The 23,491-nt window shown below is 40.4% G+C and overlaps 1 protein-coding gene across 1 annotated transcript in view; it reads left to right on the top strand.

Moving 5' to 3' along the window:
- Window positions 1-1,958: 1,958 nt before the first annotated feature.
- Window positions 1,959-23,491, top strand: part of FGF2 (fibroblast growth factor 2) — a 62,393-nt gene continuing 40,860 nt past the window's right edge. Inside the window, 4 exon segments of the mRNA XM_032855740.1 lie at window positions 1,959-1,989; window positions 2,194-2,627; window positions 2,630-2,675; window positions 2,678-3,070. Of these exon segments, the coding sequence (XP_032711631.1) occupies window positions 1,959-1,989; window positions 2,194-2,627; window positions 2,630-2,675; window positions 2,678-3,070 (904 nt within the window).

Raw genomic sequence — 23,491 nt, 5'->3', positions numbered from 1 at the left:
CATTTCTGAATGCATTTTATAATACTGTTGCATAGTTTTTAAAATTGTGCTAAAATTTAAACTAGTATGGTTTAAATTTTTAAAACATGGTGAGAGGAATTTTACATTGATTTTTTTACTATATGTTTCTACCCAGAAACATGTTTTGTTTGTTTGTTTTAAAGCTCTCATTAAATCTTTGTACATAGGAGACATTCTTTGTATATAGGAATAACTCTTAATTTCAAAGTAATTCATCTTGGTATTGTGAGGGAAATTCCTCTTTCCTTTGTAGTTTTTGAATAATTATCACTGGAACCTAGTGGTTTTTAAAAATAATGAGTTTTGAACCCACCATCTTACATTTTTATATTCATCCTTATAGCTGGGTAAATTGAGAATGTAGGTAATTTGACTACTCATGGTTCCAGTAAGAGCAAATTGATTGCATCTAAGAATAGTGTCTATCTCTTCATGTGTACAAGTGTGTGTTGGGAGGGGGCTGGGTGGGAACTTGAGACAACTATCTTAAGGAGGTCTTCTTGGAATTAACACTATATATCTTGGAGACAGTAGATTCCCAGAGCTGGATTAACCATTTTCTGTAATGGCCTTTCCTGGTTTTGGAAGGAACTAGGAAACAAGGGGTTAATTGTACAAGTAATGAAGTTCTTTGAGATCCATGGGCCATTAGCATACAAATTACTTAACTGCATGTAACTCTTCCCCCAATTTCTGGATACTACTGTTACTTTTCTTTTTGTTTTGTTTTTTAGATTTTATCCCTTTCCTCTTGGAATACTCAGCTTTCTCTGACATAGAGTTCCAGGCTTATTCAAGTCTACTTATGTCAAAGTAAGTGGCAACCTCAACCCGGTCCTACAGCAGCATTAAGCATTCTTGGGACACCTACAGAGATCATCTGGAAGGGATTATTTATCTTAACAGATTTTCAATGCAGATAAAACCTGTCCATTTTGGAGAGAGAGGTCAGAGAACGTATACCAGCCCAGGGAAGAATATTCTGGGTTTTAAAGCTCTAATCCCTTCATACTTCTATTTAACATCCTAGAAATGCATCTAGAGTTAAACTCCTCATGGAGACGTATGAAAAATATTTTCATCTTTCAGAATTTTTTTTTTTTTAATTTTTAAGAATTTATTTATTTATTTGACAGAGAGAGAGGACAGGCAGGGGGTAGTGGCAGGCGGAGGGAGAAGGAGAAGCAGGCTCCAGGGAGAGTAGGGGGAGCCGGATCCCAGGATCCTGGGATCATGACCTGAGCAGAAGGCAGTCTCTTAACCAACTGAGCCACCCAGGAGCCCCTACTTTCATCTTTTGATGCACTGATCTTTTGAAACCAAACCTGTTCCCAAATAAAGGAACTACTGTGTTCTCGAATCTTCCTAGAAGCTTTCCCTAACCCTCAATCTACCCCCAAACTGAATTACCCCTTGTCTGAAATCTTACAACACCTCATTTTATTCTTGTATGGCCTTGTCATTTTTTCCCGGTATTTGTGTTGTTCATGCTTTGGATCTTACCTCCCACACTGTGTGGGACAAGATCCTGCCTGACTGAGCATCTCCCACCGCATTACCCAAATGCTTCGTATATAGGAGACACTCAAGATTAGAAAATTTTCTGGACAGATATTTTGCTCATCTCTAATATCTTTTATATTCTACTGAAAATTACCAATCTCCAACTAACTTCAATTCTGTAGTTTGGGATTTTTAGAAAACTACCCTCCCTTCAAGAAATGCCCAACAATTTAACCAGGGCTAGTGCCGGTTTAGGAATAAGACATTAATGTACTTCTATCACATGAGAATTTGAGGCCTATCTTCATCTTTCCACGTTGTCTAATTCAAGTTAGGGTGGTAAAACAAAATCTTTTTTTTTTTTTTTTTTTTTTTTCTTTTAGCTGTCTGGTCTGCTCCCCTCCTCTGGCCTCATACTTTCCTTTTGTTAGTCAATGATTTCAGCCTCTGCCTTCAAGTTTAACGGTTTGTGCCCCACGCATGCCCCTCTTCTTTTGGTGATTAGAGGCGTTCAGAACTTATTCTGACACGGAATCCTCCCTCATTTCCGATTCCTGTCCTTCTTGGGGTGGAAAGAGTTTCTTCGCTTTGAAACGCTGACAAGGAAAAAGAATGGGGGAGAAAGTTGCATTTAAACGTTTAAAAGTTGAGTCACGGCTGATTGCACAGCAAAAGCTCTGCAGTGTGGAGGAAGACTAAATGTGGCTTGGGTGGCGCAGGGTTGGGCTGGGGCGACTTCTGAGGGGCTTCGCTGGGGTCGAGCCCCTAGAGCTGCGGCGGCCTCCGCGGTCGCCTCCCTGCTCGCCCTCCGCACCTCCCCCGCCCCCGGCTGCGTTCCGGCTCCCCCTCGGACTGATGTCGCGCGCTTGCGTGCTGAGGCCAAAGCTCCCGACCCAGAGGCCGGCCCCAGAAAGCCCGCAGCGAGTAGGGGGCGGCGCGCAGGAAGGGAGGAGGGCCGGGGGCGTGTGGGGGGGTGGGTGTTCGGGGGTGGAGATGTAGAAGATGTGACGCCGCTGCCCGGCCGGTGCCAGACCAGCCGACGCGGTACCGCGGTTGCTGCCGGGTCGCGCGCGGGCGCTGCAGCTACGGCAGGCGGCCCTCCCGAGAGCGGCGGCCGCGGAGACACCCAGCCCGAAACCCCAGCTCCCGAGCCCCGCGGCGCCCCGCGCTCTAGGGCAGCGGAGGGGGAACCGGCGGAGCGGCTCCAGGCTGGGGGCCCGCGGGCGCGGCCGCGCGCTGCCGGGCGGGAGGCTGGGGGGCCGGGGCCGTGCCCGTGCCCCGGACCGGGTCGGGGGCCGGGGCCGGGGGGCGGCGGCTCCCCGCGCGGCTCCAGGGGCGCGGGCGCCCCGGCAGAGCTCAGGCGGGGCCATGGCAGCCGGGAGCATCACCACGCTGCCCGCCCTGCCGGAGGACGGCGGCAGCGGCGCCTTCCCGCCCGGCCACTTCAAGGACCCCAAGCGGCTGTACTGCAAAAACGGGGGCTTCTTCCTGCGCATCCACCCCGATGGCAGAGTGGACGGGGTTCGGGAGAAGAGCGATCCTCACAGTGAGTGCTGGCCCGCTCTTCCTTCCCCATCCCATCTCCATCTTCTGTGGTTCTCTCCCCCGTCCCTCCATTCCAGCTTCTTCCTTCTCGTCACTCTGACCTCAGTGGGACCTGTGGTTTCTTTCCGCGCAGCCCTCAGCGGTCTCGGGTTCACCACTCGCCCCCACCTCCCCGGAGCTGCGGTATCGGGTTAGACACTTCCCGGGGCTTCGGAGTGTGCCAGTTTCCCCTGGTAAACCAGTCCCCTGGGCCCAGAGCCGCAGGGTGCCTGGGCCTGGCCTTCGCACAACCTGTTGCTTAGGGGATGCCCGGCGGCGGAGAGGTGAGCGGGCTAGCTGAGATGCCGTCCGGGTCCCCACCCTGAAGTTCCAATCCCTTCTGTGTTGGGGGCGCGCAGTCCCACTGTCGGAGACAGAGGGACCAAACTTGAATTAAGTGTTTTTTTTTTTTTTAAATTAAAAATTTTTAAAAAAAAAAGATTTTATCTATTTGAGAGGCAGGCAGAGAGAGGGGAGGAAGCAGGCTCCCTGCGGAGCAGAGAGCCCGACGTGGGGCTCAATCACAGGACCCTGGGATCATGACCTGAGCCACCCAGGCGCCCCGAATTAAGTGTTCTTTATTGGAAAAATACCTTCCCAGAGCATTAAACTCCGATTTGGTAGGATTCGAGCCAGCTGGCACACTGCTCTCACCCATCTATTTCTAATTTTTTCCTAATTGCCGAAAGCTTTCAGAGCAATAGATATGGACTTTGTTAATAAAGTGCGACACACTTCTGTTTCAACAGTGATGAGAACCGCAAAAGCTTTAATCATCCGCCTGCAATTGTTAGCTTTGGGACCTTGAGCCTGTTTCCTCAGATTTAAAGTGGGGGCGATGTCTACCTTGCATCAGGTTTGAGGCTCAAATGAGAGCTTATATACAGCGCTGGGAGGTCTCATTTCACGAGTGTACACTTTTGTGTTCAGTAAAAAATAATCTATTAGTGGTTATAGAAATAACGCTGGCCTACAGTCATTGGTTCTCAAACTTGAGGGGTGCATTAGGATCCCCTGGGGGGTTGTAACAAATTGCTGAACCTTGTCTCCCGAGTTTGAGTCCTTGGGTCTGGAGTGGGGCCTGATGATTTGCATTTGTAACGAGTTCCCCAGGTGGTGCTGACCTGGGACCACACTTTGAGACCAACTGGTCTATAGAAAACAGGAAGAAAGGGGTATAAAATGGGTTGATTAACAACACTGGTGGACTCTGAAATGGGAGAAAGAAGATCAGAGTATATTTTAACTGGCATCCTGTAAGTGCAGGTGAAACAGCCGTTTTAAAAGCCCTGCGTTTGGCCTTCTTTTCTGGGTTTCAGATGAAGACTCTCCTCCTCTATTTTCCTGAGAAAAGACCTCCCCAGGTACAAGCTTCACTCCCCAGTAGTTACCTCTTTATCACAAGATGCTGATGGAACGTCATTCACACCTGTGAGGTGACACAGGAAGAGGCCAAAGCTTTGCCACCAAACCTGGGTTGATGAATGGGAAATGTGCTTTTATATTGGGTCTTTATTGATTCCAAAATAGCAACCAGCAAAAGATGCAGCTCTTTAATTTTTTTCGGGTCTGATGTAATTTTAAATTTTTTTTTTTTTTTAAGATTTTATTTATTTGACAGAGATCACAAGTAGACGGAGAGGCAGGCAGAGAGAGAGAGAGAGAGAGGGAACCAGGCTCCCTGCTGAGCAGAGAGCCCGACACGGGACTCGATCACAGGACCCTGAGATCACGACCTGAGCCGAAGGCAGCGGCTTAACCCACTGAGCACCCAGGCGCCCTGTAATTTTAAAATTTTATCAATCACTTACATTATCCAGTAAAACTGCAAAGGTACTTGTAACCCTGTATATATGGGTTAGTGCTGTTTCTCTATTTTAGTAACTTGAATAGGTTTCACAAAATAAAGTTTTGTTTTCATTTTTTTTAAAGATCTTATTTATTTATTTGTCCAAGTGAGAGAGAGGGAGAGAGAGAGAGGGCACAAGCAGGCGGAGCAGCAGGCAGAGAGAGAAGCAGGTTCCCCACTGAGCATGGAGCCCAATGTGGGTGTGGGGCTTGATCCCAGGACCCTGAGATCATGACCTGAGCCGATGGCAGAGGCTTAACCCACTGAGCCACCCAGGCATCCCCAAAATTAAGTTTTAAACTTTGTGTTTGAAGTTTGTTTTGCAATTTTCTTTTAGGCCAGCACAGCTGATTAGGGTCAGGTGCATGTATGTCCCAAATAATTTTGTTCTTTTCTAGTAGTGCAAACTGTCTGTAATGATAAAGGAGCATGTTCTATGACTAAAAGACAGAAGAACTCTCCACCAGATTAGGTTCATATTGGGGCTTCCCCTAATGCCTTTTTTTTTTTTTTTAAAGATATTTTATTAATTGTTGAATCTTTTTTTTTCTTTGAAGCTTTTGATATTCTTTCTTTTAGAATAAAACTATATAGAGGATAGTGAGTTAGGATAATTCTGAATTGCATAGCATACTACTGCCCTTGTAATAACAGCTGTTAACTTTTTCTTCCCACCTATGAATTTTTCATAATCTTATTTTAACTCACTGGTTCTCAAAGGGGGGGTGGTGACTTTGCTCCTGCCCGACACCCTCAACATTTGGCAAGGCCTGAAGACATTTTTGGTTCATATTTGGAATGGTGCTACTAGTACCTAGTAGGTAGAGGCCATAGATGCTGTTAACTGTCCTACAATGCACAGGATACCTCCATTATCCCCAGCAAAAAATTTTCTGACCCCAAATGTTAATAGCGCTAAGGTTGAGAATCCTGCCAACTTCACAACAAGCTAAAGACAGCATGTTGAAACTGAAGAGTAGAATACTCATCCAGATTTGTGGAAGGTAGGGATTTTTTTTTTTAATTTACTTTTTACTTTTTAAATTTTTTTATTAACATATAATGTATTATTAGCCCCAGAGGTACGGGTCTGTGAATCATCAAGCTTACACAGTTCACAGCACTCACCATAGCACATACCATCCCCAATGTCCATAACCCAACCACCCTCTCCTTACCCCCTCCCCCCGGCAACCCTCTGTTTTGTGAAATTAAGCATCTCTTATGGTTTGTTTCCCTCCCAATCCATCTTGTTTCATTTCTTCCTTTCCTACCCACCCCCCCTAACTCCCCATGTTGCTTCTCAACTTAGGTACGGATTTTTTTAAAATCACCTTTTACCAATAGACTGAGAAGAATAAAAACCTAAAATGACGAATTTAGACCACTTCAGTGTAGCACAACCTGGAAATAAGTTTAAGTACAGTATATTTTTCTGGCATGTCAAAGATGTACTGATAGTTGACCAAACCAGGACAAGACTGATGGGAAAGATACAAGAAAAAAAATGATTATGGACACGATATAACAATATTTTCCCAACCACGTCTCCTCCATTACTTAACCAAACAAGACTGACCAGAAAACATGGAGAAAGGAAAGCAGAGTTAATGGTCGCCTCAGTTTCCTATTGAATTATGGCTCAGATATGCAGACATACTTGAAAAGTTGAAAAACCTCAAATGGTTTTGTCCAGTTGACCTGAAAATCTCCGATTTTGCCAATTACTTTGGAATTAGCATTTTCTGCCCAGATGTCTTCTAAAATGCAAATAGCTTTAAAAAGAAGAGTTCAGTCATTATCAGATGTTAACATTTAGTGTGAGTTAAATTGTGAGTTTAATTTCTTCCCCATACCTGAGCAAGACTGGAATTTAAGGAGGGATTGTATAAATGTGAGGTGCCAGTTAGGTATGGGGGATGTGGCTCAGGTGCTAAAGGGGAGACAAGGCAGGGAGGTGTGGGGCAGAGGGCAGAGACAGAAAGGAAAGGGGAGGGAGAAGATGACTGAACACCAGTTTTGCTTCTCAGTGTTGTTGAAGGTCACTTTTGCTTCACACCTGGTATCCTCCTGTGTTGTTTTCACTTGAAAGGGCTGATTTCCTGCACATTCCTCATAGTCCTGGAGTAACTTGCATTCGACATGAGAGTTTTGATAAAGGCAAGATGTGATAACAGAGTCTATTTCTCCAGCATGTGTGCCGCTCACCTGGCTTCCTTTTGGTATCCTGGATGTTTTGATTGGCCTCTTCAAACACCCATGGGATTGTGGAACATTAAGTATATACTCTAAAGTCATGAGCCATGTAAAAACTTAGGAAGAGAGAACATTTTATCCCAAGGAGCACGTACATACACCCTGTGCTGGAGAGCAGTGAGTGAAATGTATGCTGCTTATGGAGATTTTAGCATTAAATGTGTTCCAGATGCTCTTATTTGGGAAAAAAATGGCGTTAGTTGGCTGTTTCTACCCTTGGGCTTCTCCTAGGAGGTTTGCTATACTTCTCTGCTTCCAGGCCCTAAAGAACACTGAGACTTGGAGAGGCAGAGGGACCTGCCCACTCCTGTGTGGAGCAGGGATGGGATCCTGGCCCGCCTGACACCCATGCCCTTTGCCACGGCACATATTCCATGTAATTCCAGTCATAAAAACAAGGGCTTGTGAAATTCAGAGGGAGGCGTCAGGCCTTGTAGTTCACCGTTCTTGTTTTATAGAAGAGAGGATTGAGGTTCAGAACAGTGACTGATGACCTGAGTTCCTCGGCTATTTTCCCTGGTGATCATCCTGAGTGAGCTTCTTACCTACCTGGTCCCTTGCCTTGTCTTCCTGCCCTCCCCCAGCCTCACTGCACTCTTCCATTCAGTCTCGAGGGCCCCCCTTTATGGGCTTCCTCCATTTCATAGCACTGGCCAAGCCAGGCCCACTGTGTAGTGGAGTTCTTAACTAGTTCATAGGTTGCTTCTAGATGTGTTCCTGGGATATTGGATAAAGTCACCTTTCTTCCCTCCCTTTATGTAAATGGCACCACTGATGCAATGATACTAGACTCTTTCCTCCCATCTCTTTTGGGTAATATCTGGCAAGTGGATCCCACTAATTTGCCTTATTAAGCACAATATTTACTGTAATGCTATTTACATGCAGTACACAAATGAAGCAAGAATCTAATAGCTCATTTTTTTTTAAAGATTTTATTTATTTATTTGACAGAGATCACAAGTAGGCAGAGAGGCAGGCAGAGAGAGAGGGAGAAGCAGGCTCCCTGCTGAGCAGAGAGCCCGTTGCGGGGCTCGATTCCAGGACCCTGGGATCATGACCTGAGCCGAAGGCAGAGGCTTTAACCCACTGAGGCACCCAGGCGCCCCTAATAGCTCATTTAATCATGGCAATCATGTAATTGGTAGAGCAATGAAAGGACAATTCATGAGTCATAGATATTACCACACCTTAGAAGCCTTTTAAGAAGAGTTTGATGCCAAGTGACTTCAGTGTAGAAAAGGCAGTATCTTCTTGTGACACACCCTGAGGGCTCTCCTTGTATTTATAAAATGGCCCTTACGTAATTAGACTTTGACAATGGTGTAACAATGGGGTTCTAAGTATTCTCACTTAGATTTATGATACTATTTTAAATGGATGGCCATAATTTTTAAGTTTAATTTGAAAATAAAATATTAGTTATAATAAACGAGACATAAATGATTCTTTATATGTTATAATTATAAAGTTGACTTTATTCATCCATGCATTGATTCTTAGAAATCACCATCTGTGATACCGAAAGAGGTAAGTTTTGAGTCTCACATCATTGAAACTGTTGTTTTTCAACCAAAAGATGCCTGTACAACAGGATAATCACTACACATGTGCCATAGCCTTTGCTTGTTTTTCCAAATTCCAGCATTTGTTGATTTTCCAAAAACCCTGCTTGGGCCCTTTTGTCCTGTAGCACACATCTGTTAGAAGGCTAGTCTGGGGTAAGAGTCAAAGACATGAACTGGAACAAGGCAAATCAGCACATTCAGGGCAAAAACCTGAACCCTATGACTGTATTCTATCCAAGCAAATGTATTTTGTTCTGCTTGGTTTTGAGCTGGTCATTTTTTGCACTCTGAAATCCGAGATCCGGTCTTGTAAATGCTCTCAATGCTCAATAAATATTTAATGCTTGATTGTTTGCAAAATCATTTGCAAGATTATGTCATTTGGAAATGCGGTTGTGGCAGCATGGTTTTCAGTGTTTTGCTGTATCTATTGTAGGATTCACTATTGTGTTCTCTTTTGCTATCATACTCCTCCTCTGAGCTAGGTTATTTATAGCCCCAGAAATTTAGGCGAGGACTAAGAGTGGTGACTCCCAGAAAACCTCACCCCTTGAGCCATAGACTGGTTCTTAGAAGCCAGACTGGTCCCATTTTAAATTCCTGTCGGATATTTTTAGTTTGAAGAAATTTGGAGGACCTGGAGGCAACAGACAGCCAATATTCACTGTTTAATTTGTGTCTCATCCCAGCTGTTCTCTGTCACTCTTCCTGGGCAAGGTGACTTTTCAATTGACCAGTGTATCCTTAATGCTTGCTTATTCATTTGCAGAAATCTGTGGTACATGCGTGTGTTTTTATTTTCAAAGGGCTACTTATTCCCCCATATTAACTTACCTTCTAAATGGAATTATTCTATAGAATCCCGAAGTGAAAGTTTTCCAGATTTTTAAGATATTCCAGAGATGATGAAAATGAGGAGGAAGTTCCTCGTATAATTGAGCTGTTGAAAGGAATTTTCCTGTTTAATTTATAATTAATTAATTAACTATTTTAATTAATTTACTTCTCTGACAGAGAGAGCACAAGTAGGGGGAATGGGAGAGGGAGAGGCAGGCTCCCTACTGAGCAAGGAGCCCCATGCAGGGCTCAATCCCAAGACCCTGGGATCATGACCTGAGCCAAAGACAGACACTCAACCATCTGAGCCACCCAGCTCTCCCTATTTAATTATTTAAATTAAGCTATACATTAATTTGCAGGTGAAATTTATAATTAAGCAATAAAATGAGTCAAGATAGAAATGTTTGTGTTTTTTTTCCTTGAAGGAAATTTGTACAGAGTGTAATGGATCTGGCTCATTCTCTGAGTACATTGTTCTCTGTTTATAATTTAGGCACTTTGAGAAGATGCTGGCACCTTAGGGTAGGAACCATGAATTCTCTATATAAATAAGCACTATAAAGGCTTAGGACCTTTTACTCTGGGAGTGCTTACTAAATGTCAGTGACCCATGAAAACATTTTGTGTGGACCACCCAACCCTGTGTAGTAACTACTCATGGGCCATGTGCTGTAGAAAGAAAGCTTAGTAAGGTTTCTTGCTCTCTTGGTGTAGTAATGTGTGCATTTAGACACTTGGTCAGTCTTTTATTGAAGATGGTTTTATGAACAAAGTTATATTTGAAAAGTATTTGGGAATCTTAGGGGCTGGCTATTAGCCTTTCTTAGAGTAATCTCTATAGAAAGTTAAATCATTTTTTGGGATTAATAGTTTAAACTTGTTAGGAATTCTGTTTTCTTCAAAAAGCATTTGGATTTTTATCATGTACTCTGTGGTACATAACATTTCTTAGGTGTGCTGTGCATTGTTTGTTCATTCTTTTGAGGCCAATATCCTGGAATCCTGTGCTCTCTTCTTCTAGTTCATCTTCTTTTCTCTGTTCAACTCTGGATCCTGCCCCCGGAATTCTGTTTAATCATTGTGGGCCAGCAGCCTTTCACTTCAATCATGTGGCCTTATCCAATTTGTCACCCTACTTGACGCTTGATACTTGATGCCCTATGATTAGGCACTTGATGTTATTCCCTGTCTCTGTCTTCTTGAGAATTCTTTGGCTTCTCTTACACCCCATCAACCTGGTTTTCTCACCCATCCAACGGTCCCTTCTTGTGGGTTCTCCTATTTTTGCTCTTTTGTTATCATATTCCCCAAGGCTCTGTTTTGGGCCCTCTGCTCTTCTTTCTGAGTACTCCCATTTCTCCAGCAGATCATTGGTAGTCTCCGTCTCAGTCCCCGATTTCCCATGTCTGTGTTAGGACTGTGTTGCCCTCTGCTTGAAGGACAGATAAACTGCCGTAGTCATAGTCTCAACTCAAAATGCGTAAAAAAGAACTTAACGTCTTTTTCTTAAACTAACATCCCTTTCTACCAAATTTCTATTTGTAGGAAAATTATTCTTCTAGTCTTCAAAGCTAGATGCCTCAGAGGCTTCCCTGCCTTAGTGATTTTTCTTTGCCCTGTCTTTTGATTTCCCCTACCCTTCACTTACTTACAACCAGACCCTACCTGACTTCCCTTTTCACATGTGATCTACCTGCTCAATCTTATTTCCAAATATTTAACATCCATACTCTCCTGATGCTGCTGACATCTCTCATCTGACAGGCTATCACTGTTAAAGTGATTGGCCTTTCCTCTTGTGAGCTTGTTTTTGGAAAATCCTTTTTCTTATCAATTCCTCTCACACACACTCTTTCTGTTCCCACCTTTTTCTTCTTTTAAGTCTTTTAAGACTTTAGCTCAGCAATCTTCTCTTCTATGAAAGTTTCCCTACTTACCCAAGGAAGAATTGTTTGGATCTCTGTTTTCCCCACAGTGCTTGGTACATATTCTGCTGCAGAACCTAATGATTTCTTTTGTCTGACATGGTTGATGTTTGTTTCTGCCCGGCAGTGGGACTGAACTCCTTGCAGACAAGGACTGGGATGGATTTTTTTGTATCTGACCTCATGCACAGTGGCCACTCAAAGAGTGTTTGTTAAATTCTACATGTACCTGACAAATTAGCTGAGTGTTCTCACTTCCGTTCTGACCTTATCACATCTTCCTCCTCTTCGTTTTAATCTGCTGTTTACTTGAGATGGAAAGTCCTCTCAATCATTTTACCTTATCCTAGTCCGAATCATGCTTTAGGTCACATTTCCTTCATATCACCCTGGACCATCTTTCTTTTCCCATATGCTTCTAATAGTTTGATGTGTTTTAATTTCATGTTCCCTAATGTTACTGGAAATTCCTAGTTGAGAAGGATTTTTTTTTTTTTTTAAATCCAAACATTACCTAGCAATCTCTTATTCTCTTTTCTTCTCTGAGGGTCTGAGACTGAACTGACTCATCCCAGATCCTTTTGGCTCCATTTGCTGAATGAATGACCAGGCTGAAGCCTAGGAAGAGGTTCAAACAACATTTGTAGAACAAGCTAGAGCTTTAAATAAATAAACATAAATACTAAAGTATGAGGCATGTAAAGAGTATAAATTGAATGCCCTATCACTGTAGTTCTTTCTGCAGACACATATCACATTATTCAAAAGAAGTACTAAAGGTGAAACATAATCATTTGTTGGGATTACGTTTTATGGTGGAAAGTTTTCTTTTCAGCTGTTGAATAACATTAACATTTCTCACCAATTCCAGAACTAGTTCTAATCCTCTAAATAAGGATTACTGATCTGACAGTTCATACTTGAATCAGACACTTTAATCCTTAAAGCTCTCTCTCTCAAGCTAAAACCAGTGAATCATTTTATAAATTAAGATTAAGAACTATCTGGTACCATTGCTAGTATCCTTTTTGGCTGTGAGGGAACTTCTTGGCAAATAGTTAAATCCTAATATTCAGAATTATGAGCCAAAATTCATCACCACAATCTTAAAACTCTTAAAAGGATACAAATTGTATGACAAAATGAGTCATAGTCTTTGTGATGTGATGTCTGTAAGGGTGGGTGGGAGAAATTGCTGAATGACCAGTCTTATTCTACTCCTTTCTAAGCTGAATCATTTTACAAATAGAAAACAATTCATAGGTTTTTCAGTGGTCATTCCGGAAATGGAAAATGGAAGAGGGTAACAACATCAAATAATACTTCCATTTAAAAAATGGCTTTTTGAAATGTATCACTTAATGAACAGTCTTTGTCTTGAATTAGAAATAAAATTAATTTACTGCTTAATAACATGTATCTTTTAATCTAACACCTCCAGTCTCTCACTCTCTCTTTCTAATCTATTAATTGATTATATTAGTTTTCTTGCCTAGATTTTTTTTTCATTCTCGTGTGTAATTTGACCTTTCTCCTCATAGCTATTTCTAGAGTTGACTCATTTGAAGATGGTGTATGTGTGTTGGGGGGGGCGGTGCCATTTACTTACTGGCTTCATGGTTATTTGGATGGGGACTCAAGGAGAGAAGGTCTCTTTAATCTTGGAAATTATGATTCTGGGATGGTATAATCTTGCATTTAAAATGGTTGGTCCTCTTTTGTTACTTCTTATTAGAAACAAGTTTGAAGAGCCTTTTTCAGGTCCAATTTAGTCATTAATGTTCAAATGTAAGATTAATTAACCTTATTCCCTTATCTTCTTTGGGGATAGGGCATTTGTCCAAAAAGTTATGTGAAAAAAGAAATAAAATACTCTTATTTTGAGTGTGTTTCTAAGTTTTAGAAGTTCTTTTTACATACTTACATTTTTATATTACTCTAAACTGAATAATTTAGTAATGGGAATATAATGCAAGTAAAATTGGGAAGACAGTCTTTCTAACTGGTTTAATAGAGATACTATAAATAAGACATATACAGTAAGTGTTGGATTTAAAAATAATGAATTACAGCAACTCTTTTGGCTGTTACACAGTTGGAAAAGTGAGGCACAGATTATTTTGTATGGTGGGTATTAAAGCCACAAAGTATTCATGGGATCTGTCCAACCTTGGCGGTGCCTGGGGAGATGGCCATGTCATTGGCAAAGTCTCTGGACCAGGCAGTAGAGGAGAGGCCAGTTGTTTGGCCTTTACCTCTATATTCCTAGGACCTTGGTACTTACGGAGTATTTTTTGAATGAATGAATGAAATTCTTGAGAATATGCTGTATGTCAGCTGTACAAGTAATGTGTTTAATCTTGTTTACAAGCTTATGAAGCACAAGTGTTATTAACCTCATTTATAGATAAGAATAAAGTTTTGCTTCCCAAAAAACAAGAGCCCAGGACCTGATGGATTCCCTGGAGAATTCTACCAAACATTCAAAGAAGAAATAATACCTATTCTCCTGAAGCTGTTTCAAAAAATAGAAATGGAAAACTTCCAGACTCTTTTTATGAAGTCAGCATTACCTTGATTCCCAAACCAGGCAAAGACCCCACCAAAAAAGGAGAGTTTTAGATGAATATCTCTGATGAATATGGATGCTAATATTCTCAACAAGATCCTAGGTAATAGGATCCAACAGTACATTAAAAAGATTATCCACCATGACCAGGTGGGATTTATCCATGGGGTGCAAGTTTGGTTCAACATTTGCAAATCAATCAATGTGATAGAACAAATCAATAAGAGAAGAGAGAAGAACCACATGGTCCTCTCAATTGATGCAGAAAAAGCATTTGACAAGATAGAGCATCCATTCCTGATTAAAACTCTTCAAAGTATAGGGATAAAGGGAACATTCCTCAAACTCATAAAATCTATCTCTGAAAAACCCACAGCATATATCATTCTCAATGGGAAAAACCGACAGCCTTCCCACTGAGATCAGGAACACGACAAGGATGCCCACTCTCATCACTGTTGTTCAACATAGTACTAGAAGTCCTAGCAACAGCAGCCAGACAAAGAAAAGAAATAAAAGCTATTCAAATTGGCAGTGAAGCAGTCAAACCCTCTCTCTTTGCAAATGACTGATACTTTATATGGAAAACCCAAAAGATTCTGCCCCCAAATTACTAGAACTCATACAGCTATTCAGTAATGTGGCAGGATACAACATCAATGTACAGAAATCAGTTGCTTTCTTATACATTAACAATGAAAATATAGAAAGGGAAATTAGAGAATCCATTCCATTTATTATAGCTCCAAGAATGATAAGATACCTGGGAATAAACCTAACCAAAGAGGTAAAGGATCTGTACTTGAGGACCTACAGAACACTCTTGAAAGAAATTGAAGAAGACACAAAAAGATGGAAGAGCATTCCATGCTCATGGATCAGAGGAATAAACATTTTTAATATGTCTGTATTGCCCAGAGCAATCAATACTTTCAACGCCATCTCGATCAAAATTCCACTGGCATTTTTCAAAGCGCTGGAACAAACAATCCTAAAATTTGTATGGAATCAGAAGAGACCCCGAATTGCTAAGGAAATTTTGAAAAAGAAAAAACAGGGGAAATCACATTGCCTGATTTCAAGCTTTACTGCAAAGCTGTAATCACCAAGACAGCATGGTACTGGCACAAAAACAGCCACATAGACCAGCGGAACAGAGCCCAGATATGGACCCTCAACTCTATGGTCAAATAATCTTCGACAAAACAGGAAAAAACATACAGTGGAAAAAAGACAGTCTCTTCAATAAATTGTGCTGGGAAAATTGGACAGCTATGTGTCGAAGAATGAAACTCGACCATTCTCTTGCAACATACACAAAGATAAACTTGAAATGGATAAAAGACCTTAGTGTGAGGCAGGAGTCCATCAAAATCCTAGAGGAGAACATAGGCAGTAACCCCTTCAACACCGAGCACAGCAACTTCTTTCAAGATATGTCTCCAAAAGCAAGGGAAACAAAACCGAAAATGAACTTTTGGAACTTCATCAAGATCAAAAGCTTCTGCACAGCAAAGGAAACAGTCATCAAAACCAGAGGACAACTGAGTCTACGGCCATACCACCCTGAATGCGCCCGATCTCGTCTGATCTCGGAAGCTAAGCAGGGTCGGGCCTGGTTAGTACTTGGATGGGAGTCCAAAGGACAACTGACAGAATGGGAGAAGATATTTGCAAATGACATATCAGATAAAGGGCTAATATTCAAAATCTATAAAGAACTTATCAAATTCAACACCTAAAGAACAAATAAACCAATCAAGAAATGGGCAGAGGACATGAACAGACATTTCTGCAAAGAAGACATCCAGATGGCAAACAGACACATGAAAAAGTGCTCCACATCACTCTGCATCAGGGAAATAAAAATCAAAACTACAATGAGATACCGCCTCACACCAGTCAGAATGGCTAAAATTGACAAGTCAGGAAACAACAGATGCTGGTGAGGACACAGAGAAAGGGGAACTCTCCTACACTGTTGGTGGGAATGCAAGCTGGTGCAACCACTCTGGAAAACAGCATGGAGGTTCCTCAAAAAGTTGAAAATCGAGCTACCCTACCCAGCCATTGCACTACTGGGTATTTACCCTAAAGATACAAATGTAGTGATCTGAAGGGGCACGTGCACCTAGATGTTTATAGCAGCAATGTCCACAAAAGCCAAACTATGGAAAGAACCTCTATGTCCATCAACAGATGAATGGATAAAGAAGAAGTGGTATATACACACAATGGAATACTATGCAGCCATCAAAAGAAATGAAATCTTGCCATTTGTGATGATGTGGATGGAACTAGAGGGTATTATGCTTAGTGAAATAAGTCAATCAGAGAAAGACAGTTATTTTATGATCTCCCTGATATGAGGAAGTTGAGAAGCAACAATGGGGTGTTTGAGGGGTAGGAAAAGAATAAATGAAACAAGATGGGATTGGGAGGGAGACAAACCATAAGAGACTCTTAGTCTCACAAAACAAACTGAGGGTTGCCAGCAGGAGGGGGGGAGGGGGAGGGTGGTTGGGTTATGGACATTGGGGAAGGTATGTGCTATGGTAAGTGCTGTGAAGTGTGTAAACCTGGTGATTCACAGACCTGTACCCCTGGGCTAATAATACATTATATGTTAATAAAATAATTAAAAAAAACCCTATATTGAGATACCACCTTACACCAGTTAGAACGGCCAAAATTAACAAGACAGTAAACAACAAGTGTTGAAGAGAATGTGGAGAAAGGGGAACCCTCTTACACTGTTGGTGGGAATTCAAGTTGGTGCAGCACCTTTGGAAAACAGTGTGGGTAGTCCTTAAGAAATTAAAAATGGAGCTACCTTATGACCCTGCAATTGCACTACTGGGTATTTACCCCAAAGATAGAGGTGTAGTAAAAAGAAGGGCCATTTGTACCCCAATGTTCATAGCAGCAATGGCCACAGTTGTCAAACTGTGGAAAGAACCAAGATGCCCTTCAACTGACGAATGGATAGAGAAGATATGGTCCATATACACTTCGGAGTATTATGCCACCATCAGAAAGGATGAATACCCAACTTTTGTATCAACATGGACGGGACTGGAAGAGATTATGCTCAGTGAAATAAGTCAAGCAGAGAAAGTCAATTATATGGTTTCACTTACTTGTGGAGCACAGGAATAACACAGAAAATATTGAGAGATGGAGAGGAGAAGTGAGTTGGGTGAAATTGGAGGGGGAGACAAACCCTGAGAGACTGTGGACTCTGAGAAACAAACTGAGGGTTTGGGAGGTTGGGTGAGCCTGGTGGTGCGTATTAAGGGCATGGAGCACTGGGTGTGGTGCATAAACAATGAATTTTGGAACACTGAAAAAAATTTAAAAAAAAAAAAAAGAATAATGGTTTGATATTACCTTTTCAAAACATGATCTCTGGGCACCTGGGTGGCTCAGTCCTTAGGTATCTACCTTTGGCTTAGGTCATGATCCCAGAGTCCTGGGATCAAGCCCTGCATTGGGCTCCCTGCTCGGAGGAAAGCTGGCTTCTCCCTCACCCCTTGCCCCTGCTTGTGTTCTCCTCTCGCTGTGTTTCCGAACTCTGTCAAATAAATAAAGAGAATCTTTAAAAAAAAAAAAAAATCTCTTTGTGATAACAAGTAATGAATTATGCCTTCTAGACTTCTTGGTGTTTATAAGACAGATTCATGGTTAGAATTCTAGATAGACAATGTAGCAGAAATTTAAACAGAAAGAGCAATTTAAAAAAAAAGAATTTAAACTTTTCCCAGAGGCTTTGCCATGTCCAGCAAACTTAAGGTCTTTGCCATCTTTTCTCCCATGATATTATTGTGTTATTTTTGTTTAGGAAATATTAATCATTTAATATAAAACAATTCTTTGGGTGGCCAGGTGGCTCAGGCAGTTAGTGTCTCTTTGGCTCTGGTCATGATTCCAAGGTCCTGGGAGCAAACCCCATGTCCGTCTTCTTACTCAGTGGGGAGTCTGCTTCTCCCTCTTCTTTTGCCTGCTCTTGCTCTCTCTCTTTCTCTTTCTCTCTCTCACACACACAAATAAATAAAATCTTTTTTAAAAAAGATTTTAATTTACTTATTTGACACACAGAGAGAGATCACAAATAGGCAGAGAGGCAGGCAGAGAAAGAGGGATAAGCAGGCTCCCTGCTGAGCAGAGAGCCTGATGTGGACCCTGAGATCATGACCTGAGCTGAAGGCAGAGGATTTAACCGACTGAGCCACCCAGGCGCCCCATAAATAAAATCTTAAAAAAAATTCCTTAAAATTTAGGGGTTTTCTGAAAAATTCAGAGGTTCTTAAATGGCACATACAAAAATAGACTAGGAAATAAAAGTAAATACTGTGTAAGAATAGAGTGAACCTTGAAGATAGGGTCTGGAAGATTAAAATGCAGAATAAACTGGGGCATACAGAAAGTGTAAAGAGAATAACTGAAAGGATGTTTTAAGAGTTAGTTCCTTTCAAGTAGATTTGAGATAGGCTCGCTACTTAAGGACGTGTGGTGTAAGAACAAAAACCAACCTCCCCCCACAAAGCAGATGTAGTTGGACCTATTTTATTTTAATCTTTCATTTCATTTTAAACTTCTTTTAATCTGGTCCATTAGTAATTTTTTAGTATCTGCTATGTGAGGAAATAAAGACCAAGATCAACAGACATGTCAAGAAAGCACTTATAACCAGACACATCCAGAAACGTGTCTAAAATTAAACAACTCTTTCCTTGAAATCACTTGCCCCCCTTTTTTGACTGCCCAATATTTTTAAATAGTGTCACCATCTTTCTTGCCAGCCCAGCCCATCTCTTGGAGCAAATGTCTACTCTTTGTCTTCCTCAATGCTCACATCCTCTTCTTGAGCCCTATGCATTTCAGTTACACAATGTCTTCTACCCTCACCCTGGTCTCTGCACCCTTGCCACAGCTGTGCTGTCCCTGACTGTTGCAACTGCCTGCTAACACATCCCATCTGTATGAGTCTGCTAGGATTGCTGTTAACCACGGCCTGAGTGGCTCAAGCAATAGAAATCGATTTTCTCACATTTCTGATGGCTACAAGCTTAAGATCAAGGTGTCTGCAGGTTTCATGTCTTCTGAGACTTCTTTGTTAGCAGATGGCCCCCTTCTTGCTGCCTCTTCACTTGGTCATCCCTCTGTGCACACACTAAGTTCATCTTGTAAAAGACACTACTCAGGTTGGGTTAGGGCTGTCTCTAATGACCTGGCTTTAACTTAATCACCTCTCTAGAAGACTGGTCTCCAAATACAGTCATTTTCTGAGGTGATAGGAGTTAGGTCATAAACATATGAATCTGGGGGGAGGTTGGTGAGATATAATTCAAGATGAGTAATCTTTCTGAAGACCCACTCTGATCATGTTATTCCTCTCCTCCATGAAGCTTATGGACTTGAAAGTGCCAACCCCTGGTACATAGATTGCTTACAGATGTAGGCACTGTTGAAAGTCTGTAAGAATCCTAGAGAACAGGAAATTTACCAGTAGATGGGTAGTTATCTTAGATATCAAAAAGTGGAATAAAGGTGTTTTCTGGAAACTAAAGACAGGTAGTAAGCTTAATGTAGGTCTTTGTTAAAAAAAAAAAATTCCCAAAAGACTTGAGAATACTGAGAAAATAACACAATAAGTAGTATATATGGTAACATAATAGAAGAATAGTAACATGTCTAGGCTTGATATGTTGATTTCAATAGGCTATCTGACCAAATTTTTTTTTCAGGTTTTGCAATATTTATACTGTTTTTAAAAGTTTTTATTTTAATTCCAGTTGCATACATTGTTATAATAGTTTCAGGTGTACCATGTAGTGATTTAGCCCTTCCATACTTTACCCTGTGCTCATTATGACAAGTGTACTCCTTAATCCCCATCATCTATTTCACCATCCCTCACCTACCTCTCATCTGGTGACCATCAGCTTTTTCTCTACACTTAGAGTCTATTTCTTGATTTGTCTTTTTTTCCCCCTTTGCTTGTTTTATTTCTTAAATTCCACATATGAACAAAATCATATGGTATTTGTCTTTCTCTGACTCAGTTCTCTTAGTATTTTACTTTAGCTCCATCCATTGTTGCAAACAGCAAGGCTGAATGATATTCCATTGTTTCTGTATACACACACACACAGGGAGATACATACCACATTGTCTTTGAGCTGCTTCCATATCTTGGCTAATGTAAATAATGCTGCTATAGACATAGGGGTGCAGGTATCCCTTTGAATTAGTGTTTTGTATTCTTTGGCTAAATACCCAGTACTGGAATAATAGGGTCATGTGGTAATTCTATTTTTAACTTTTGGAGAAACCTCTGTACTGTTTTCCACGGTGGCTGCACCAGTTTGCATTCCCACCAACAGGATGAGGGTTCCTTTTTCTCCACATCCATGTCAACTCCTATTGTTTCTTGTGTTTTTTAGTTTTAGCCATTCTGACAGGTATGAGGTGAATCTCACCGTGGATTTGATTTGCATTTCCCTGATGATAAATGATGATGAGAATCTTTTCATTTATCTGTTGGCCATCTGTATGTCTTTAGGGAAATATCTATTCATGTCTTATGCCCATTTTTTTTTTTTTTGGATGATTTGTGGGTATTAAGTTGTATAAGTTCTTTATATATTTTGGATATATAAACTCTTTGTCAGCTATGTCATTGCAAATATCTTCTATTCCATAGGTTGCCTTTTACTTTTGTTGATTGTTTGCTTTTTTTGTGCAGAAGCTTTTTATTTTGATGTAGTCTCAATAGTTATTTTTGTTTTTGTGTCCTTTGCCTCAGGAGATATATCTAGAAAGAAGTTGCTATAGCTGATGTCAAAGAAGTTACTGTTTATGTTCTCTTCTAGGATTTTTATGGTCTCAGGTCTAGACATTTATGTCTTTAATCCATTTTGAATTTGTTTTTGTGTGTGGTGTAAGAAAGTGGTCCAGTTTTATTCTTTTCATGTTGCTACCCAGTTTTCCTAACATCATTTGTTGAAGAGACTGTCTTTTTTCCCATTCATTATTCTTTCCTGCTTTGTCAAAGATTAATTGATCATATAATACTGGGTTTATTTCTGGGTTTTCTGTTCTGTTCCATTGATGTATGTATCTGTTTTTGTGCATGTACTGAACTGTTTTGATTACTAGGGTGTTGTAATAGAACTTGAAGTTCAGAATTGTGATGCCTCCAACTTTGTTTTTCTTTTTCAGTATTGCTTTGCCTATTTGGGGTCTTTTGTGATTCCATTAAAATTTTAGGATTGTTTGTTCTGGTTCTGTGAAAAATGTTGTTGGAATTTTGATATGGATTGCATTAAATGTATAGATGACTTTAGATAGTATGGACATTTTAACAATATTCTTCCGTTCACTGAGCATGTATTGTCTTCTCATTTCTTTGTGTTGTCTTCAACTTCTTTCCTTGGTGTTTTTTAGTTTTTAGAGTAACAGGTCTTTCACCTCTTTGGTCAGGCTTATTTCTAGGTATCTTATGTTGGGTACAACTGTAAATGGGGTTGTTTTCTTTCTTTCTTTTTTTTTTTTTTAAGATTTTATTTATTCATTTGAGAGAGAGAGAGCATGAACAGAGGGGAAAGGCAGAGGGAGAAGGAGACTCCCTGCTGAGCCAGGAGCCCCACGTGGGGCTTGATCCCCAGACCTGGAGATCACGACCTGAGCCAAAAGGCAGAGGCTTAACCATCTGAGCCAGCCAGGCACCCCAAAATGGGATTGTTTTCTTAATTTCTCTTTCTGTTGCTTCATTATTGGTGTATAGAAATACAACAGATTTCTGTACAGTGATTTTGTATCCTGTAACATTACTGAATTCATTTATCAGCTTTAACAGGTTTTTGGTGAAGTCTTTAGGATTTTCTATATATAGTATCACATCATCTGTCAATAGTGGAAGTTTTACTTCATCCTTCTGGATTTGGATGCCTTTTATTTCTTTTTGTTGTATGACTGCTGTGGCTAGGACTTCTAGTACTATGTTGAATAAAAGTCGTGAGAGTGGACATCCTTGTCTTATTGCTGACCCTAGGGGAAAAGTTCTCTTGTTTTTCCCCATTGACAATGATGTTAGCTGTGGGTTTTTCATATGTGGCCTTTATTATGTTGATGTATGTTGCCTCTAAACCTACTTTGTTGAGTGTTTTCCTCAGGAATGGATGTTGTACTTTGTTAAATCCTTTTTCTATGTCTATTGAAATAATCATATAGTTCTTATCTTTTCTTTTATTGGTATGATGTGTAACATTGATCAATTTGCAAATATTGAACCACCCTGGAGAATAAATCCCGCTTGATCATGGTGAATGATTTTTTTAATGTATTGTTGAATTTGGTTTACTAGTATTTTCTTGAGAATTTTTGCATCTGTTCATCAATATCCGCCAGTAGTTGTTGTTGTTTGTTTTTTTTTTTTTGTTTGTTTGTTTTTTTGTTTTTTTTTGTTTTTAAGTGGTGTCTTTACCTGGTTTTGGTATCAGGGTAATACTGGTCTCATAAAATGAATTTGGAAGTTTTCTGTATTTTGGGATAGTTTAAGAAGAATAAGTATTAATTATTTTTTAAACATTTGGTAGAATTCACCTGGAAAGTCATCTGTTCCTGGACTTTTGTTTGTTGGGAGGTTTTTGATTTCTGACTTTTTTTTTTTTTTTTTTTTTTGCTGTTTATCAGTCTGTTCAAATTTTCTATTTCTTCCTGTTTCAGTATTTATGTTCCTAGGATTTTATCCATCTCTTCTTGGTTGTACAATTTGTTGGCATACACTTTTTCATAATATTCTCTTATGATTGTGTTTCTGTAGTGTTGTTATTTCTCCTCTCTCGTTTGTGATTTTGAGCCATTTCTCTGTTTTTCGTGGTAAGTCTAGTCTAGAGTTTTATCAGTTTTATTAATTTTCTCATAAAACCAGCTCCTGGTTCATTTATCTGTACTATTATTTTTTTAGTTTCTATATCATTTATTTCTGCTCTGATCTTTATTATTTCCTTCCTTCTGCTGGTTTTGTTTTTGTTCTTTTTATAGCTCCTTTACGTATAAGGTGAGGTTGTCTATTTGAGATTTGTCTTTCTTCTTGAGGTAGGCCTATATTGCTATAAACTTGCTTTTAGAACTGCTTTTGCTGCATCCTGGAAGTTTTGGACTGTTGTATTTTCTTTTTTATTTGTTTCCATGTACTGTTTTGTTTCTTCTTTTATTTCCTGGTTGAACCATTCATTGTTTAGTAGCATGTTATTTAACCTCCGTGTGTATATGGTCTTTCCAAATTTTTTTCTTGTGGTTGACTTCTTTTTCATAGTGTTGTGGTTAGAAAATATGCATGGTATGATTTTGATCTTGAATTTGTTGAGGC

This window comes from Lontra canadensis, unplaced genomic scaffold (assembly GCF_010015895.1).
Source record: "Lontra canadensis isolate GAN:19392208 unplaced genomic scaffold, GSC_riverotter_1.0 scaffold1, whole genome shotgun sequence".
Lineage (NCBI taxonomy): Eukaryota > Metazoa > Chordata > Mammalia > Carnivora > Mustelidae > Lontra > Lontra canadensis.
Note: the sequence above shows the minus strand (reverse complement) of the source record. Positions and strands in the feature narration are given on the sequence as shown.